The 19,738-nt window shown below is 40.6% G+C and overlaps 1 protein-coding gene across 1 annotated transcript in view; it reads right to left on the bottom strand.

Moving 5' to 3' along the window:
- ptprfa (protein tyrosine phosphatase receptor type Fa) overlaps positions 1-19,738 on the bottom strand; it is a 139,106-nt gene that overhangs the window by 4,076 nt on the left and 115,292 nt on the right. Inside the window, exons 11-30 of the mRNA XM_083970707.1 lie at positions 18,272-18,416; positions 17,371-17,564; positions 17,052-17,169; positions 15,758-16,339; positions 14,730-14,827; positions 14,367-14,623; positions 13,471-13,552; positions 10,462-10,674; positions 8,985-9,148; positions 8,651-8,662; positions 7,631-7,740; positions 7,178-7,275; positions 6,762-6,885; positions 5,149-5,324; positions 4,806-4,925; positions 4,468-4,622; positions 3,742-4,027; positions 2,543-2,721; positions 2,067-2,193; positions 1,699-1,824 (exon numbers count right to left, since the gene is read on the bottom strand). Of these exons, the coding sequence (XP_083826833.1) occupies positions 1,699-1,824; positions 2,067-2,193; positions 2,543-2,721; positions 3,742-4,027; positions 4,468-4,622; positions 4,806-4,925; positions 5,149-5,324; positions 6,762-6,885; positions 7,178-7,275; positions 7,631-7,740; positions 8,651-8,662; positions 8,985-9,148; positions 10,462-10,674; positions 13,471-13,552; positions 14,367-14,623; positions 14,730-14,827; positions 15,758-16,339; positions 17,052-17,169; positions 17,371-17,564; positions 18,272-18,416 (3,366 nt within the window). The remainder of the gene's footprint in view (positions 1-1,698; positions 1,825-2,066; positions 2,194-2,542; positions 2,722-3,741; positions 4,028-4,467; positions 4,623-4,805; positions 4,926-5,148; positions 5,325-6,761; positions 6,886-7,177; positions 7,276-7,630; positions 7,741-8,650; positions 8,663-8,984; positions 9,149-10,461; positions 10,675-13,470; positions 13,553-14,366; positions 14,624-14,729; positions 14,828-15,757; positions 16,340-17,051; positions 17,170-17,370; positions 17,565-18,271; positions 18,417-19,738) is intronic.

Here is a 19,738-nt window from a genome sequence, read left to right as displayed (position 1 = left end):
ATCTGAATACAGCAGGTAAAAAGTTTCTCTAACGTATTTCATTTCAAAATAAAACTGAAAGAGAGAAAATTCAAGAAAGTCTAAATCAAACTGGAAGCAAAAAAAGAAAACTGCTCCATACATGTCTCCACATTTACCAACCCACTGTTCCTCACTGCCTTTAAATTGCTGTACTGTTTTGTATCTAACTGAATACCGGGGAGAGAATAATGTTGTGTGTAATGTTGTGTTGCCACCACTAGGAGACACTAGACACAAGATATTTAGGCACAGACTTCCTCAGTGGTAGTCTCCTTCAGCTGTAAGACGAAGGCTCCATTTCGTAGAAGATTTTAGGTTAATCTTTGTGCAGGTTTCACATTTCCTGTGAAACCTAGTGAGCATGTAAGAAACTTATGTGTGATTATCGATGCCGATTGCAATTTTCAGAAGCATGTTTCTTTCATTTCTAAGACGCTACAGCGCTACAGATGCCTGAAGAGCTGCACATCAAGACTCCAGAACAGTTTTTACTCCTGTGCCATCAAAGAGCTGAACAGCAGCCTAAAGGACAGACAGGCAACAATGGGTTGTTGTGCAATCCCCTCGCCGTAAATGTGCAATATCCTTTCATGTGCTTTATGTTTTTATGTTTTTACACTTACAGTATCTTGTCTCATGTTATATGTTTTTATGTGTTTCATGTTTTATATTTATCTTGTCTTATATGATATGTTGTATGGTACCACAGCGGGGCAGCAACTTAAATTTCGTTGAATTCTTTCAATGACAATAAAGGCAATCTATAATCTATCTTTGAAACATATCTAAAGTTAGACCCATTTTATCCTTACCAGATTCTGAAAAGTGGGTTCATGCTTTTATTTCAAGTAGGTTAGGCTACTGCAACGCACTTTTACCAGGAGTAACAAAACAAGCACTTTATAAACTGCAGCTTATCCAGAATGCTGCAGCCAGAAGAACCAAAAGGTGAGAACACATCACTCCGATTTTAGCATTTTTTCACTGGCTTCCAGTGAAGCAAAGAATTGATTTAAAAATTGTACTTATTGTTTTTAAAGCTCTAAATGTTACTATCCCAAGAATACATTTGAAATCAGCTCATGGTGCTTTCAGTCATTATGGTCCTACTCTTGGGAATTACCACACGAATTCAGGTCTGCTACAACAGTATCTTCTTTTAAAAGCAGACTAAAACATTTCTATTCTCACAAGCTTTTAATTTTTAATTGTTTTTAATTTGCAACATTTCCTCCTTTTTGTCTTTTTGTGCTTTTATATGTATTTTACTTGTATTCCGTAATGTTGTGCTTAGTTTTGTTTTGTGAAGCACATTGAGTTTGTGCTTGTCGCATGAAATGTGCTATAAAAATAAAATTGTTGTTGTTTTTGTTGTATGGTGCTTGACCTACAAATGTTTTACTTTTGGTCTTAGCTTTGATCACTCAGCTCAGCTCCCACTTCAGTGCAGTGCAATTCTCATGTCAAATACATACATGGAAACAGAAACCTAAAAATATATCTCTGCCAACACAAACATGCTCTGTTTCTATAGAGTAGATTTAAAACTATGTTATAAAGATCAGGCCTAAGTTGGGTTGATGTCCATCACAGATAAGATGAGCTCAGCTCAGAGTTTTCCCTCTTCCTTCTTCTGCCTCATGCGACAGCAGCAAAGGTTTCCTGAGGTGAACCTACCCTGGCATCTGTGACTTTGAACTCCCTCAGGATGTACTGAGGCATGTTGTACTCCGCCATGGGGTCCACAACAAAGTATTGGTAGCGTGCAGAGCGCTCAGCAGGCCAGTACTGATGGCACTTCTCCTGGAGAACGGAAAGAGAAGATGAATCAGAACATCAGTCAACGTGATCAGGAGGTGTAAAAACTATTGTTCAGAGCTCACTGTCAGAGCTATGGTATCTAAAATCTGCATTTTTACCATTTTGACATCAGTTAAAATAACAGTTTTAGTAAATTATATAGTATTTTAGTAATTATATAGTATATATTATAATACTATACGTAATAACATGAAGTACAGTGTGACCTGATTATGATGTCTTACCCGTCCCATCTCGCGGACTTTGGTGAGCATGACTACAATGGTAGAGTTGTGTTCCCACAGCATTCTCCAGAAGTCCTCTGTGGTCTCAGCTAGCGGGCCCTGGGTGGCCATGTACGCTTTCTGCTGCCTGCAGATCACAACAAACACACACACGTCTGTGTTTACTCCTCAGGGTTCTGGCACAACTGCTGTTATTTTGATTCCACTTCAGCTTTCTTTCTCTCTTAGCCCTAATGGTGGTTCTGATGAGGCAATTAATTATACTGCAATGTAAATAAAGGGATGGCAGTGATGACATCCCACCATAAATGTCTCATCTCACATCAGCCTGGACTTTGTCACAGGACACACCACCATACTGATGGTGGTTCAGTAAGATGGGTTAGGAGGATTTTTCTCAGTTTCTTGGTTTTCCCTCTCCCCCCGTTTGTCCCCATGCTTCAAACTTCACAGTGGAATGAATAATATGAGCTCACCTGTATCCATCAATGAAGCTGGCATTGATGTAGTCAGAACCTTCCACCCCTCTGATTGGCTGCAGGCAGACGCGGGTGGACTCAAAAGGCATTATGTTCACCAGGCGGTTTTTGAATTTGTTACACGGCAGGTTGGCACTGATGAATCTTGAGGTATGTGCTTTAGAGTTGGCAAGTTTCTGTGGAGACAGAGAGTAGAACACAACACATGTCTCTGATGCTGATGCTTTCAACCCAGAGGCCACGACACTTACAGTAAGTGTCACAATAACTGTCCACCTCCACTCTTTTTTAGTACTAACTTCAAAATGAATTGAAGTTCATTGGGGGCAGCAGGACACAAACAGAGGATAGATGACCAGTCACCACATGGTTCAGACCACTTAACAGGTTGGTGGTAGAAAAAGGAAAAGAAACTACTCCATATGGTTGCTGAAGAACACCTGGTGCACAAGGTTAGTAAGGCTGTTAGCTTGGAAGCAGGTCATAGACCTGAGGTATACTACAGGTATGTGTGTGAACATACAAGTAATAAAACACAACCTAAAGCAGACATTACACACATCAAGCTAAGTGGTGAGGTGAGAAGAGAGGAGCTGCTGCCCCCGGGTTTGAAAAGTAAGGGACTTGTGTGGAACAAAAGAAAGTGTGGTCTCCACCATCTCCAATGATTCTGGGTACCAACAGTGCATATAAATTCAAAGTCAAATTAAGTAACTTGTTTTTCCTGTTATATATTGCTAAACATGCAAATACTTGAATAAATTGTCGGTCTAAAAATACCGTCAACTGTCAAACCAACTCAACAGAGGGCAAATTCACATTCCACATGTTCTAACATCTTTGCATCTGCAAGGCAAGACAAGTTTATTTGTATAGCCCATTTTTACAAACAGTTAGTCTCAAAGGTCTTTACACAGCATCATAACAACATCCTCTGCCCTAGATCCTCACATCCACTGAGGAAAAACTCCAGGAGAAACCTCAGGGTGAGAGACAGAGGAGGGATCCCTCACCCAGGACGGGCAGACGTGCAGTAGACGTTGTGTACAGACAGCTTACAGTTATAATATTTATTTCTATCTCAGAACAACAGTTATTTATTTCATAATACCACGTTACATCCCAAAGTCAGTGAAGACAAACATGGCACAGACAGAAGAAGACAAATACACAGTCACAAAACAAAAGGTAGTTACCTTAAACTCCAGTTCCATGGTGGTCACAGAGTCTCCAGGAGGGATTTGGGTGAGCTTCTGGATGTGGGCGTAAAGGTTGCGGGCGGGGACTTCTGTATTGCCACATGCTACCGCTTCTAGCAGGACCTCATGGATGAATATGTACTGATCCTCTGTCTGCACCATGTAGTTCCTCTGAGCTCGCATACACGTCACATGGCCGTAAATATCCACAGACTTCTCGTGTTTCATCCTCTCCAACATGGCATCAATCACGACGAAGCATCCCGTCCTGCCCACACCAGCACTGACAGAGCACCAGGAGAAAATATGGTTGATGCTGTATAATTGTGGGTTATGATATTTGTAGAAGAGACAAAATGTCCCTTCACAAAACGTATCATTCCATGGAGGATAAATCACTGGTATCCACTGTCTGGTCTTGCTAATTGACAGGATGTGGTAGGCTACTACAGCTTCTATCACTGTCTTTCTTATGTATTTTACAATGTGTACAATTTTCAAAACAGATCATAGTTATTGATTATTAATGCATGGGTTAGGTCAGAAAATCTGGTTCTGAAGGTGATGACAAATAACACTTGAGCACTCAAATTGTCTATGGGATCATAGGAATGCTAAATATAGAATTAATAGAAAAAAAGTTTAATATTTCTTTGATTTACCTAAAAATTGTGAATGGAAGTGCCAGACAGTAAGTGTGCATCAATGTAAGACACGGTTTACCTGCAGTGGACCACCATGGGTCCAGCGTCTGGAGGGTTGCAGGCTTTGACTCTGCGTACAAAGGCCAATGTTGGAGTGGGATACTCTGGCACTCCATGGTCGGGCCAGGCTATAAACTGGAACTGGTGAACCTCTCTCTTTTCACTCGAGCCGTTCTGCTCAAGCACACACACAAATACACAAGTGAGGTGAATTAGCAAACATGCATTAACATTAAAACAGCTAAAAGATCAATTATCAGACTGGTGATGTCAGAATCTCACTGCAAAATTACCATACACCAGGAATTCACTCACATGTAATGTTTATTATATACAAGGTACAGAGACAGTTCTCACCTTATACAGGGCAAATGTTCGTACATTGTACGTAGCCAGCTCCACAGTTTCCACCATGGCCACCTGAATCATTCCATATGTCTCTGTGCCTCGACTGGGCCAATACTGGTCACACTTCACCTGCACACAAACACACACCACAGGGTTACTGGTGAGGTCAGAGACAACAAAGAACAAAGAACTTCCCCTATGGTGACACTTTAAGTGTAATATATTACAGATTAGTAATTACCCTGTAAATATTTTAATAAATGCCAAAAGCAAAAGAATTAAGGTTATGTCACACAAGGGTACAAGGGCCCATTCAACACTTTGCTGAGCTTTCTTAAAATGAAAGGCTCACCCGTGACTTCTCCTCTAGATGGGTCATCATAACGATGGTGCAGGTCCTCTGCTCCCACACCATCCTCCAGAAGTCACTCAGTGTCTCCGGGAGCGGCCCCTGTGTGGCGATGTAAGCATTCTGCTTTCTGTAGCCATCAATGTAATTGGCATTGATATAGTCACTCCCCGAAAGTCCTGCAGCAAGGGCGAAGTGGTCAGTAGCATCACCATGTATGAGTGTTCTTTCTCCACCCATTCATAATTCAATGGAAATCACAATCAGAGGTTTGTCTCATAGAAGCCTGTTTAAAAATATTTTTGACATCCCTCCACCTGAGGTAGAACAAAGCAGATCATGGTTTTTCATATCTTTGATTTGTCATTATTTGATACTGTTGCATTATTCTGTTGTCTATGTATGTAATGTATGAACAAGGCAGTTGTTTCTTCCTGCACTACTTGCCCAAGACAAATTTCCCTTGTGGGACAAATTTGATTTGATTTGATTTGATTTGAACAGCTTATAGAAATTGTACTAAACTTAAAGGGATAGTTCAACATTTTGGCAAATTGGCCCATTGCCATAATCGCTATAGTCATAGCAGTAGGTTCATTACCTTTAATTGTAGGTGTAAGCTATTTTCAGTACGGCGGAGCGCAGCAGCTGGCTGCTCAGAGCTACGCTATGGAGGCTAATGGAATTTCTTGGTTTCCCTCATTAAACTCATCAAATTCAACATCCCAAAACTCCACAGCGCTTTTGTAGACAAGTTGTGACCTGCACAACCACCACGCTATGAGATAATGACGGGACGATACGAAACGGAGCCGTTTTCGAGGTAAATACAGGGTAAATACGGAGACTGCTTGCTGAAAAACTGTCCCTGAACGCAACGCGCATCAGCGGTTTTGTATGAATTTACCTCGAAAACGGCTCCGTTTCGTATCGTCCCGTCATTATCTCATAGCGTGGTGGTTGTGCAGGTCACAACTTGTCTACAAAAGCGCTGTGGAGTTTTGGGATGTTGAATTTGATGAGTTTAATGAGGGAAACCAAGAAATTCCATTAGCCTCCATAGTGTAGCTCTGAGCAGCCTGCTGCTGCGCTCCGCCGTACTGAAAATAGGTTACACCTACAATTAAAGGTAATGAACCTACAGCTATGACTATAGCGATTATGGCAATGGGCCAATTTGCCAAAATGTTGAACTATCCCTTTAACCAACAGAAAAGAGCATGTTAACAATATCAGTAACATAGATTCATGTACCTTGAAATATTGTCAGTATGGTTTGTCATTTGTTGCATCAATGAAACTTTTCAGTAACAAGACGCATCAGTCCAAAAGAAAGGTTCAGCATTAAACCCCATGACAGGTCCTTTCAAAATAGTCAAATATATTTGTGTATGATTAATTTAATTGTTTTATTGGAGATTTAGATGCAGCCTCTTTTGTAGAATCCAAATGTATTCATTATTTTCTGTCTTTTGAAGCACTGCATTTTTACACCATTTCATGACATAGACAAGAGATATGAAAAAAACATGGTATTTTGTTCTACCTCACAAGGCTTTAGCTGTTCTACTAAAGACACATCACTGTTTGATCACCTCTCTTGAGATGTCTCTCACCGTCCACAGGAGTGAGGATGACCCTGGAGTGGTCGTAGGCAATAACATTTGCGTAGCGGTTCTTTGGCTTGTTGACCTCCTGGTTGGAGTGCTCCCAGGTGAACTGCTGTCCTGGATCAATTGACTGGGGGGGGGGGGGGGTATACAAGGCATACATTTATGGAAGAAATACATGTTTGTGAAAGGGTGAATGTGACCTACAGTGTTAAGCGCTTTGAGTGGTCCGAGAGACTAGAAAAGCGCTATATACTGTAAGTGCAAGTCCATTTACCATTTATGTACGACTATAAAACAATGAAATAGGATGTGTAAGGCCTAATACCTCTGACACAAATTCAAACATTCTTGCCAACAATTCCAGGTACTAAGTCTGTAATGCTTCATTTTGAAAGTAAATGGAAAGCAGGAAGTGTTACCTCATATTCCTGAGAGAAGCGCAGACCGTCATTGGCCCTTAGTCTCTCTATGTTGTCTCCCAGGTCAGAGATAGCAATAGGTGGATGTTCTTTCATCCCTGCAGTGAGAGGTGGAGCAGGAAGTAACAGTTCATCAACTTCACACATACACAACCCACATAAAACGGGTAAATTAGAAATCAATTGATTGAAACCAAGTACATCTGTGTGGATGCACACTTAAATCACTGTACGACTGTAATTTTTTTATTTACAGTTTTCTGTCATTTTTCTTTCTGTATTGTCAGCCACCATATTTGCAAGTTATACTCACCTCTCTTCACTGGATATTCCCATTGGCTGCGTTTGGGTGACCCTAACCCTCACAGCCACTCTCTCAAACACACAACATGAAGGAGTTTTTCACCATCTCTGTTCTCAGAGATGTGTTTGTGTGTGTGTCTGTGTGTCTACCTTGTGTCTGATGGTTGAGTCTCCTCATCTCCACTGGGTCTGAGGAATGGGCCACCAGTGAGTCCTTGGCCCCTGCCATCTGCTCATCCTTGGCTAGAGATGTTCGCTTCCTGGTGAAAAGAAAAGTGGTAGTTTGGGTCACTAGTGATGCGAAATGACATGTGAGTGACACAAAAATCTTTTCACCATCATCCACTGACTCCAGCAACACCTGATTGTTTTTATCTTCCATGCCTCACAGGGTCTGAGATGTCAGCCAAAACCTTTTGGAATTTGTGAATGCACTTCTCACTACAGGTTGGCTCTATCACTACCACTGTTGAGTAGTTGGAGCAACATTTAATCAAGCAATGAAAGGGTGAAAAATAAAATGGGTTGGACAATAAAGGTAGAGATATCAGGGTATTTGAAAACTTTGGACAAAGCCAGACTTCATGCAGATACAATTCTGTTTCAGAAAGAAAGAAAAGAAAAATTGAATAAAATTTAAAAAATTAGAAATTACATCACTTTCCTGTTATTACAAGGAATGGCTACAACTTGTGTTGTGGATGTAATGTAAGTTTAGTGCCATGTCTTTGAATTTGTTGGAAATATTCAATATCGATCTAAGGAACAGTAAGAGCACAGTTTTATATACAAAGCAGAAAATGTTATTTTGAGGGAACAAATTATGTAATCTTGAGAAAAAGTAAATCAAGCCAAATTTGATTAGGGAGAGGGATTAATAGAAAGTTCACAAACTGTATATGTATATTATTATGGCCTTGTTTTTCATAAAGCTGCAGGTCAGTGATGGTTGAGAGGTAGAAGAGCACACAGGAAGGATTATTATGAGGGACTTTTGTTCTGATTTGTGAACTAAGCATTCAGAGGCAAACAACACAATGCAAAACACTCTTAGATTATAATGTAAATAGTACACACAAAGACACACATGCTAACAAGCCCGGTTAATTGAAGCTGATATGTGTAAGTAAAACTTGAAGACGTCTGGAGAAGTAAAAACAAGACACTCACCTCTCTTGTTTGCTGCATCCACAGAGGGAAGGGAGACAATGAACAAGGGAGCAGAGAGACAGTCATTTGTCGGCAGTACCTTAACCTCTTCTCATGAAATGATTGTTACAATGTGATCTCTTCTTGACAGATAAAGTGTATATCCTCTCAAAACTCTGTTGATCAATCTCTGCCAAAAATATCACTGTAAAAATTAAACCACAATTACCCTTTATAATAGGAATAAAAAGAGGAATGTGTCTGAAAACAAAATTGTTACAACTTTAGGGGACAACCGTGTATGTTCACCCTGCGGGTCACTGTGTGCATGTGTCTGTTGTTTTTTCATACTCACCTTTTGAAAAGTAGGATTGCAATGACTATGGTGATGATGAAAATGACAGCTAGGACTGGACCCATCACCCACAACATCTCCGAGTCCTCACTTTGTCGGGTCACTCCATTGTATATCTTCACCATGATGGGCTCAGAGAACGGGCTGGCTGCAAACGTTGTCAGCTGCAGATGAGCAGAGGATGATTCAGTGTCAGTTACACACAACAGAACAGCTATGATGCTGTTAAGTTCACATAATCCTTTTTAATTCTTTAATTGTTTGAAAGCAAACGCTGAAGCAACACCGTAGCTCCACTGTAATGATTTCATGGCCTCTTAACAAAACTGTTAAAACTATTAGAGAACCGATAGATTCATTTAGATCTGTTCAGTTGTTCATAATTAGACTGCTTCTCTGCTGTAGATCTCTCCAAGTTAACTTCAATCACTTCTTCTAAAGCATCAACTTGCCTTCTACATATTCCAAAAAGGTTGTTCAAAGATGATTCTCTTTTAATCAGCTCTTCTTTACTAATCTGTCTGATCAACCTAACAATTGGTTACAGTATGTACTGCAGGGATATGCATGATTAAGTCTCTACTTACTGTAAAGTATTTTAGCCAAATACAGACCCAGATCAAACCTTCCTTAAGAAAGTGGTTGATAACCATTTTTTTGATAGAATAGAAGGGGTTGAAGATTGTATCACATATGGCTGTAATTGTGCATATGGAGCAGAAAGGCTGCCTTGTGGGAAAAAGTTATGTTTTCGAGTTTAGTTTCAATCTCAATTCAAGGACAAACACTTCAAGTTAGGGGCGGTGTTTAGCTCAATTGGTAGAGCACCCGTCCCATGTGTTGAGGATATACAGTAGTCCTCACTGCAGGCGGCCCCGGTTTGAATCCCGCGCTGAGCGGCCTTATCCTGCGTGTCATCCCCCTCCTCTCTGCCTCCCATTTCCTGTCTCTCTCTCACATTAAAGGAGAAAAAGCCCCAAAAAATATACTTAAAAAAAAAAACACTTCAAGTTTAGTCCAAGTTCAGCGGATGTTTGTCAGACCCAAGTACATGACTCTACAACATACCAAAATGTGTCACAAATTCTCATCACAAATTGTTTTTTTGTTTTTTTTTAACACAAAATGATCTTCTCTGACTGAAGAAGGATGGTGTTTATTAAAAAGTTGGTTGCATTATTCCTTCGACTCTTGACAGAAGAGCTCTCTTCATCCTTACTCTCTTTAGTGACAGTTAGTGTGCGTGTGCATGTGTGCGCGTGCGTATGTGTGTGAGTGTGCATGTATTTGTGTATCTCTGTGTGTGTATGTGGGGGTGGGAGGGTCTGGTTTTCTTGGTTTTCAGTAGTTTGTGTCTTGGGGGACCAGGTAAAAAATAGCCTGATGCTGCACAAAAAGAAAGGCTGAAGATACACCTGCAGATGCATTAAAGGTTTTGTATATGATCATGTTTTATGAATACACATTGGTCACTCACAGCGTCATGCTGTGTGAGGTCAGCCAGGACAAAGCAGCGATAAAGCTGATGGCCAAGAAGAGGTTTGTTGTAGTAGCCGTTGTATTTTTTCTCGTCACCCAGAGTGAAGCTCTCAGGCAGAACCTCCAGCTTTGCGGCGATGTAGGGCTGCAACATGTCGTGGCTTTGTCTCCTCCTCCTCTGCACACTGCTGCCAACACCAGCCTCCAGGAGCTGCCAGAGGGATGACACAGTATGAGAGTCTGGAATGGAGATATGAAGATGCATGACAGCAGAAAATAACTCATGACAAAACAAAATTGATCACTGTGGGAGAGTTGTTTCTCCCACTCTCTGTTGGACTTCTTGTACTTCCCTTCACACACATCCCATATTATTTTTATTATCACCATGTTTATACTGTATATCTTTTTGTTAAATACATTTTATTGTTTTCAATAACATCCCTAATCTGTTCAACAATTTGGAAACAAGCATAGCAAAATATATGTATCTTCAAAACTGATGGAAAAAAAATGATGGAAAAGGAACAGTTGAACATTCTGGGAATACACTTTTTCCATGTTATGTTATGTAATGTTATGTTTCAAGTTGTTTCTAATAATTAAGCAACACTGCTCTCAAACCATTACTTTCACTATACAAAAAAAACCTTAAAGTGCTGGACAGGAAATCCAATAACTATCATCATTGTCATATTTTACTGAAATACAAGCTGTTAAATTGGGAAAACCTGATTAAATATTCACACTCTTGTCTTATGTACAAAATCATACATGGACGACGTGCACCTCCAGCATTGAATCAGTTTATAAAAATGGTATCAACATCTACTCGGAGTGCAACTAGAGGAGACTGTGTTATTGCGTTTAGAAAAAGTTCTTTCAGCCAGTCTGCGTTTTCTATTAGGGCTGCTCGTGAATGGAATTCTATTCCAACTCACATTAGAAATATTTCAAATTATGCCTCCTTTAAACACTTAAAAAAAAAAGTGGCTAATTAGTGGTCAAGGCTGTGAACATTAAATTTCTTGTCATGTTGTCTGTCAGTGTATTAATTGTCTAGTATTGTTGCTTTTTGTGCATGGCTTCTAATGTGTCCAATGTGTATAATGTGATTGTGTCTTGTGTACTTTTTTTTTTCTTTTTTTTTCTGTTGGTGTTGCTGTTTAATGTTGCTTCTGTTTTGTCTGTAGCGGCTGCTGTTTGAGTTCAGTTTTATGTTAGTTTGTGTGTGTATGCATGGACCTTCACTGAGCTCTCTGTCTTTTGTCCACTATTCAGCTTTTTAATCATTGAATGTATTATTTGTATGTTGATTTTTTTTAATATTATTTTTCTTTTAGGGTGACTTTAAACATCAGTCCAGGGACAACAGATGCAAAATAGCCTTTTGGCTAATTCTGGCATGTTTACATTTGTTTAAATGTTTTTATTAATGTACAATGTCCCTGATCCTTAAACCTTTAAATACATTAAAAAATAAATTAAAAATAGTGTTATCAGTCTACTAAAGGGTTGGTTAGCCTGCATGGTTCAGCAAGAAAAAGTGCTAAGATTGATCCATTATCTACCTTTTATCCAAGGTCTGTCACAGTGGAAGCAGGCTAAGCAGTGGGGAGATGTAATGTAATACCTTCAGTCAATTCTGGGTCTGCCTTGTCAGACATGATCACGAAACCTCCAAACGAAGGCAACCAGGAGGCATCCTCCTGAACCACCTCGGCTGGCTCCTCACCTCATCTCTAAGGTTCATCATCATCATTATCATCATCATCATCATCTTATGGAGGAACCCCATTTCACCAGCTTGCATTCACAATCCTGTTCCTTTAGTCACTACCCAGAGCTGATTGACCATCAGTGAGGTAAACTGATAGCTTTGCTTTTCAGTTCAGCTCAGCTGCATTTACTGCTGACAGTGAAACATTATTCATTCTTACCCACAAACTTGAACAAAACCCTTATACTGTAGGTAACTGAACCCCTTCATTTGGACTTGGGAATGCTGACTCTCATCCCTGCTGCTTCACAAGTGGCAACAAACCACTCCAGTGAGTTCTAGAGGTCACTTCTGGCTAAAACAAATCATCTGCAGAGAGCGGCCCCTGAATTCTAGGTTCAACATTCAGTCAAAACCTCCTTTTAACCACCCTGGAGTAAACTCTGGAGTAAACCCATCACTTGGTCCCTTTGTTGAAATGGGAACCATCACCCCAGGGGCGGTGCGTGTCTATCTCACTATGTGCTATCCAATAAAGGCAAAAAGACCAAAAAATATAGTTAAAAAAAAAAGAAATTGGAACCATCACCCCACTTTGCTGCTCCATACAGTATGTGCTGTATCTGACCTCAACATTGAAAAGATAGTCAGCCAAGACTTACCTTTCTTTTAAAAGAAATTTAAAACTATGGTTGAGAGACGGTCAAGTATGTGACCATCTGCTCTGAAACTGTAATGTATTTGTATTTTATTGTATGCACTGTAATATATTGTATTGTAATGTATTGTATACCATGTATTTTAGTCGGCATAGTACTGTTTTGTTTTCTCGTTTCTTTTTTAATGCATTTTATTGTAGTGCTCAAGTCACCTGCCCCAGAGACTACAGTTGAAAATTAGCCAACTTGGGTAAACCGGCATGTTTACAGAAATGTTTATTAATGTGCATTGTCTCTGTTAAACCAATAAACTAAACTAAACCGCTTCCCTCATTGCTGATGTCCACCAGCAGAACCTTAGGTTCCTGCCTTGACTGTCACAGACAACCTTGAGGCTGCAGCTCCCTGCAATGGAAGCTTTGAACATGGTCCACCAAGTCCTTCTTATGAGACACCAAATTTAAGCAGAGCTCTCTTTACTTATAAGAGAGTGGTACTTTTTACAATAACTACTACACATCAAACCCTAACCTTAACCCTCAGCATTAACCCAAAAAACTTGGCTTACATGTCTGTACAGCTTCTGTAACTGTGGTTACATCAACAGTACGAGTGGACTTCTACTCACCTCATATATGTCCATCACTTCAGGATTTTCCCATCTGCTCAGAGAAGCTGGGGTGACAGCGACGACCACTATGTAGTACCACCTGAACCAAACAGATACACAACTGCGTCATACATTAATTCCATGTACACAACCTTGTGTTGATAACAGTTATATATAACGTAAATTCTCTACTCCAAATCTGTACTGGCCAACTTGCTGCTCCTCTACCAGGGAAAGATGGAATCAAGTTTAACAAAGTAAACACTTTTACGACTGGAATTATTTAGATAACCAGGGTGTTTGTGTTTTTAATTGCCACAGCACTGGCAGTGAAGGGTTAATTGATAAGAATTTTGGCTGTGTCCAGGCTGTCATTAGCTCTAAAGGAACTCATAGCTGGTTTGTTGCTTTTGTTTTTTCTAACATTTGACAGCTACAGCTGCTGCTGGTTAATATCTGCAGTCTAAGTCATTGTTACATTGTTGTGGCTATTACAGACTATTTTTCTCCTTATTAAACTGACAGCCAATGTTGCAGCTTTTGAGTTTTCTATTCCAGGCAGGGCTCCATACTGTGACCAAAGTGGTCAGATATGCCCTATTATTTGCCAGCCTTAGACTACTGGTTTTAATTATTCTATTTTCTTTTATTTCATTCAGACAGTTGGCTAGTTAGAGCTGTTGTGATAAGCAGGGCCGGACACAGAACCAGGTGAAGTAGAGAGTTGATAACAGCTATTACTGACTTATACATATTCCAGTTATCATAGCTATACTTTCAAACATGGACTGCCTTAATTACGTTTATGTGACTTTTTAAAAAACTAACAGAGAGGAAATACTTCAGAGCCAATTCTGAAATCATACTTCATTCATATTTCTTTTTAGTTCACATACTGTACAGACAGCACACACCTGACTGGGGATGCAGCAGGGACCCTGGGAATGCTGATGGTCACTCTACCACCCTCTTCCTCACTGTGCTGGTATCTAGCAGGTTTGATCTTCAGCAGGTCTGGAGCAGTGCGAATGGAAACCTGCTGCTGGAGGCCGCCAGCATTGTTCCCTCGGCTCATCAGCACAAAGGAATAATCAGTATCTGGCTGCAGCTGTGTGATCAGCTTCTTCTTCAGGTTGCCCTGGACCTCCACACTGTCCTGGTTGTACAGGATCTGAAGCCAAGAGGAAGTTCACACTTAAAAACATCCTTCAGTTATCAAACTGAATGTCTGCCAGTGATGTAGTTGATGTGTGGGAGGAACCGTGGGTGTGTCTCACCTTCAGAGGCACTTGAGAGTTGTAGTCATCTGGCACTTCCCAGGTCAGTAGGACCGATGTTTTCATCACAGCCTTCACTCCAAAGTTCTGGATAAACACTGAAGGAAGGTCAGGACCATTATTAGCATTTTTAATCTGATTGTGGATATGACTGAGATGTTTCAGGGTTGGGTGCACAAAACAAGGGCATTATGGTTTATGTCAACACTACACACATACGGCTCTTATTTTGTAGACCAGGCGCAGGCGCGGCGCAACTGCTCTTTTGTCTACAAAATACAATGCTGTTCCCCCTCCAGTTTTTTCAGTCCAGTTTATGTGGTTCAACTATTACCTGTAATTTCATATTCATCACCTCTACCATCCCCAATACAAGGTTCAGAAATTGCGATAACACTAAATGGCCTAGTACATTCACTTAGATAATCAACTATTTCCTGGAAGTTCTTATTGAGACTACGGCTGTTGAAGTAAATTAATGAAATGCTGTGCTCTACTTTAATGCTATTGTTAAACTGGTCCACTGTAAAGTAATTGCAATTTTCTAGATCAATGGTTCTCAAACTTTTTTAGATCAAGGACCCCTAAACTGAGACAAATTAGACCACAGACCTCCCATCGGACAAAATTTTGAAACAAACACCAGAATACACAGATATTTGTTCTGAGAGTGAATAAGGTTTTTTAGTCAGTGTACGTTCAAATTAGGGCCATGAAATTCTGGAAAAAAAAAAAAAAAATTCTGGAAAAAAAATTGTACAATTTCGAGAAAAGTTGGGGACCCCCTTTAACCCTCTCAGGGACCCCTGGGGGTCCCCGGACCCCACTTTGAGAGCCACTGGTCTAGATTATTTAAAAAAACGTATTTCTGGATCTGTATCTTGATCATTTGTCAGATGAGGTTAAGCTAAAACATTCCAAAATATTACAATCATGGAGTAATGTAACGAGTCCTGAGGTCACAGATGAAGCTATACAGTCAGCTTTCTACAAGCAAATCCAGCACAGAAACAGACTGTGGTTCTAACCTGGCATAGAGGTGGACATGGTCCGACTCTGGATGCTGGGGCTGATGGGACCTCCTCCCTTACTGGTGAATGCTTGGACTCTGATGTCGTAGGTTGTGTCGGGCTGTAAACCATGGATGGTCATCTGTGTTTCTGTGGTAGTGTTCGTGTTGTTGTGCAGGCTGTTGATATCTCGATACACCAACATGTATTTCACAATCCTCCCGTTCCTCTCGGCCAGAGCGGGGGGGTCCCAGGCCAGCTGGATGGAGGTGGCTGTCAGGCCGGTCACGCTCAGGTTCTGGGGGTAGCTGCTGGGAATGTCTTCAGGGGTGCTGATCTCCTTGATGTACTCTTCTCCATTGCCTGCTTGGTTTTTGGCAGTCAATTTGAAGACGTAGGTGGCTCCTCTGTGGAGGCCAGTGACTGTGAAATGATCATCTATCCTTCTGAAGTCTTTGATGGTAAAAGCTTCCTCCTCTACTCTCTTGTACTGCAGCTGGTAACCCACATGTTCCCCCACCATCTCCTTTGGTGGCTGCCACTGTATAAGGGCAGTGTTCCCTATGGTGGTGCTGATCACCATGGTGGGTTTACCAGGCACTGGAAGACAGGACATATTTAATATCAACAATGACATGCTGATACAGAATTACATACAGAAGTGTCAGTGATTCCTTCTGAGCTATACAAAAACCTACAACCTACATAATCATTTAATGTTCTTTATCTTTTTGATTGATGTCTGCTGCTACAATATTGATCGTGGGACTATAAAGAAATACCTTGTCTTATCTTATCTTATCTTATCTTACTTAGCTTAGCTTAGTTTAGCTTATTTTAGCATAGCTTAGTTTAGCTTATTTTAGCATAGTTTATGGGGGGTGGATCGGACTACGCACAGGCATAACTCACAGGCGGCCATATTGGGTCAGGCAACCTGCTCTGACCCTGGCTGCAGCAGATGGGTGATCCTGTCATCTGCACTAAAAAAACTATTCATAACTCTGTGAAATTTTGTCCATATATAGATATTACTTTTTTTTTTTTTTTTGATATTACTATTTGCATACTTTTACCATAATGTTTCTTTTATAGAAAAGTACATGATTAAAATTATTCGTGATTTTAAGTATGCGGTATCATAACTGTATTTCTGATGTTCATAACAACCCAAACTGTTTGAAAATTGGTCAAAAACTGAGCAAGTTCTGGTTATTATAGTAGAACATACACCAGAAAGTTGCCTGAGCCAAGATGTTGGCCATGTAGCCACGCCGTGTCATGCCCAATGACACGGTATTAATGAGCTTACCTGCCCCTGTAGTGGTGGCCATCTTGGTCTTGCTGCGAGCCCCATCACCTTTGGTAGTGTAGGCAGCCACAGTCAAAGAGTAGGTGGTCTCTGGGAGCAGACCTGTTATGATGGCCTCCTGCAGAGAGGCACAGAGAAGAAGAAATGAGAGAAAACAAGAGATAGTTGACCTTCATTGAAGTTCATTTCTGTATTTGTCCTGGTTGAGTGGTTAACATTTGTCAAATAATACTGCAGTGAGAGTTTCCTAGTTCCTCTTAGGATTTAAACTGAACTATTCTTCTTTTGCCTAGAATCAACGTAGAGAGTGTGACAGTACCTTGGCTTCAGGATGGGGAACGTCCATGATGATGGGCTGGCCATGAGGCTCCCTGTTCTCCAGTCTGGAGTAGACCAGCTGGAAGCCTCTGATCTGGCCGTGCTGCTTCACAGACAGCGGAAGGTTCCATGTCACCCTCAGTGCCGTGGAGTTGAGGGCGTCCACCTCCACCCTCCTGGGAGGAGCTACCGGCACTGCAACACAACACAGCTGATAAGAAACAAACAGGCTAAACAGAAAGCTGTCTGTATGTTGTCCAACTGTTTAGCTTAGTTTGCCACCAGTCTAAATCAAAATATGTCAGCACAGCACACAGGGGAGGAAGATCTGGTACTGAACCAGGTTCCTCTTTCTCTAACTTCACTCAGTATCCAAATGGGATATTGATTTTATTTAGAAACACACGGAAATGTGTTTTATTATTTTACTACACTGACAGTATTGTATGCACTGTAATATATTGTATTGTATTGTATATAAGTAGGCATAGTACTGTTTTGTTTTTTTGTTTCTTTTTTAATGCATTTTAATTATTGTAGTGCTCAAGCCACCTGCCCCAGAGACTACGGTTGAAAATTATCCTACTTGGCTAAACCAGCATTTTTACAGAAATGTTTATTAATGTGCATTGTCTCTGTATATTTAAACCAATAAACTAAACTAAACTAAACTATTTAAAACTCACTATTAAGCAGGCTGTATAGTCTGTAATAGTTTGGCTTAATCCATGAAAGATTAAAAAAAAAGGTCTTCTGCTTCTGTATAACAGCTTGATGCATAATGTATTACATTACCTTCTTTACTGTTAGTAAAATAAATATAGTGAAGGTAGTGCCTTCTGTATACTGTTCTTTTTGGTAGAGACTGAGTGAGAGTGACATTAGAAAGCTGTGGAACTTACTGGACTGGGTGGTCCTGCACTCAATAGCCGGAGTAAAGACTCCTAAACCCATTTCAGATCGTGCTGCCAGGGAGAACATGTACAGTGTATCTGGCTTCAGACCATTGACTGCATAAGAGCCTGCAGCGTTGAATGTGACACGATGCTGTGGAGAGAAAACCGCAGGACCATAAAGAAACCATGGAACATACACGTTTATGAACACACACAAAGGATCCTTGTCACAAAATACCAGCTTCTGGATATACTTCCTTGCTCCCACTCCGACAGTGCTCACATTTATTCTAAATGATCTAATCTTAAAGTCAAGGATGCTGACCAAAATCATCCTGGAAGTAGCACTGGAGTTTGGGATGTGGGAGATTAGCTCCGTCTGGTAACTCAAGTTCAGTTCTTAGGAATCTTTACAAAATATAGTACGTCAGTTATAATTTGTCCAAATGAGTTTATATATAGAATAATATTAAAGATTAAATGCCTTTATTGTCATTGCACAACTGTACAATTAAATTTAGTGCAAGTCCTCAAGTGATAGGTAAAATATAAAATATAGCAATGTAATATAAGTGTGATATAAACTACACAAAACAAAACACCACACACACATCACATTAGAACAGACAACTAGACATAAGAACATAAGCGCAGCATGTTAATGTATTTATCTTGCTCATCTTAGCAAAATGCATTGCACAGCCCACAATGTATTGCACAGTGTACTGCACAGACTTCAACTAAGTGTTGAGTTGTTTTATGGCACTAAGGTAAAAACTCTTCATGAGTCTGGAGGTGCAGGCCTGGATTGATCTAGATAGATAGATATCTTTATTGTCATCATACATCTACTTCCCAGAGGCCAGCAGCATAGACAGGCTGTTTCCTGGGTGAGAACAGTCTTTGATAATGTTTTTTGCCAGCGCAAGCATCAGGTGCTCTATATGTCCATCAGTGTTATATAAAAATAATACGGTATTTTTTGCTGCATCTGATGTGTCATTCTCTGCCATTCTCACTGACAACATATCTTAAAGCAGAAGTAAGTGGTCCGGTCGTTTTCGCTAATGCTGCGTTCCAGGCAGGCTTTTGAAATCGTAAATTACAGCTTCAAGTCACAACTTACGACTTTGTAGCGTTTCAGGCAACCCACTCGTGTTTTTCCGACCTGTTTTACCGGTGAAAGTCACTATAACGGCCACTCGTAACTTCCGACCGGTGAACTCCTACCAGATCGAACTGGTACCACTTCACGGTCGGAAAAATACGAGTTTCCTTGAACGCACCATAACAGTCCTCGTCCCTACGTCGCCACATTCACGGCGTTCCTTGGCTGCACACACAGCCCTGCATGCCGTTCTCTCTCCTCATTGGATAAAAACTGTAGGATACGATAAATGTTTTCTCTTCGGCTCAGAGCAGAGCAGAGGGACTGAGAGACCCGTGTTTCGGTCCAAACACTCTATGTAAGTG

Source organism: Trachurus trachurus (genome assembly GCF_905171665.1).
Source record: "Trachurus trachurus genome assembly, chromosome: 4".
In the NCBI taxonomy this organism is placed as follows: domain Eukaryota; kingdom Metazoa; phylum Chordata; class Actinopteri; order Carangiformes; family Carangidae; genus Trachurus; species Trachurus trachurus.
This window is presented reverse-complemented; position numbering and strand designations above follow the sequence as displayed.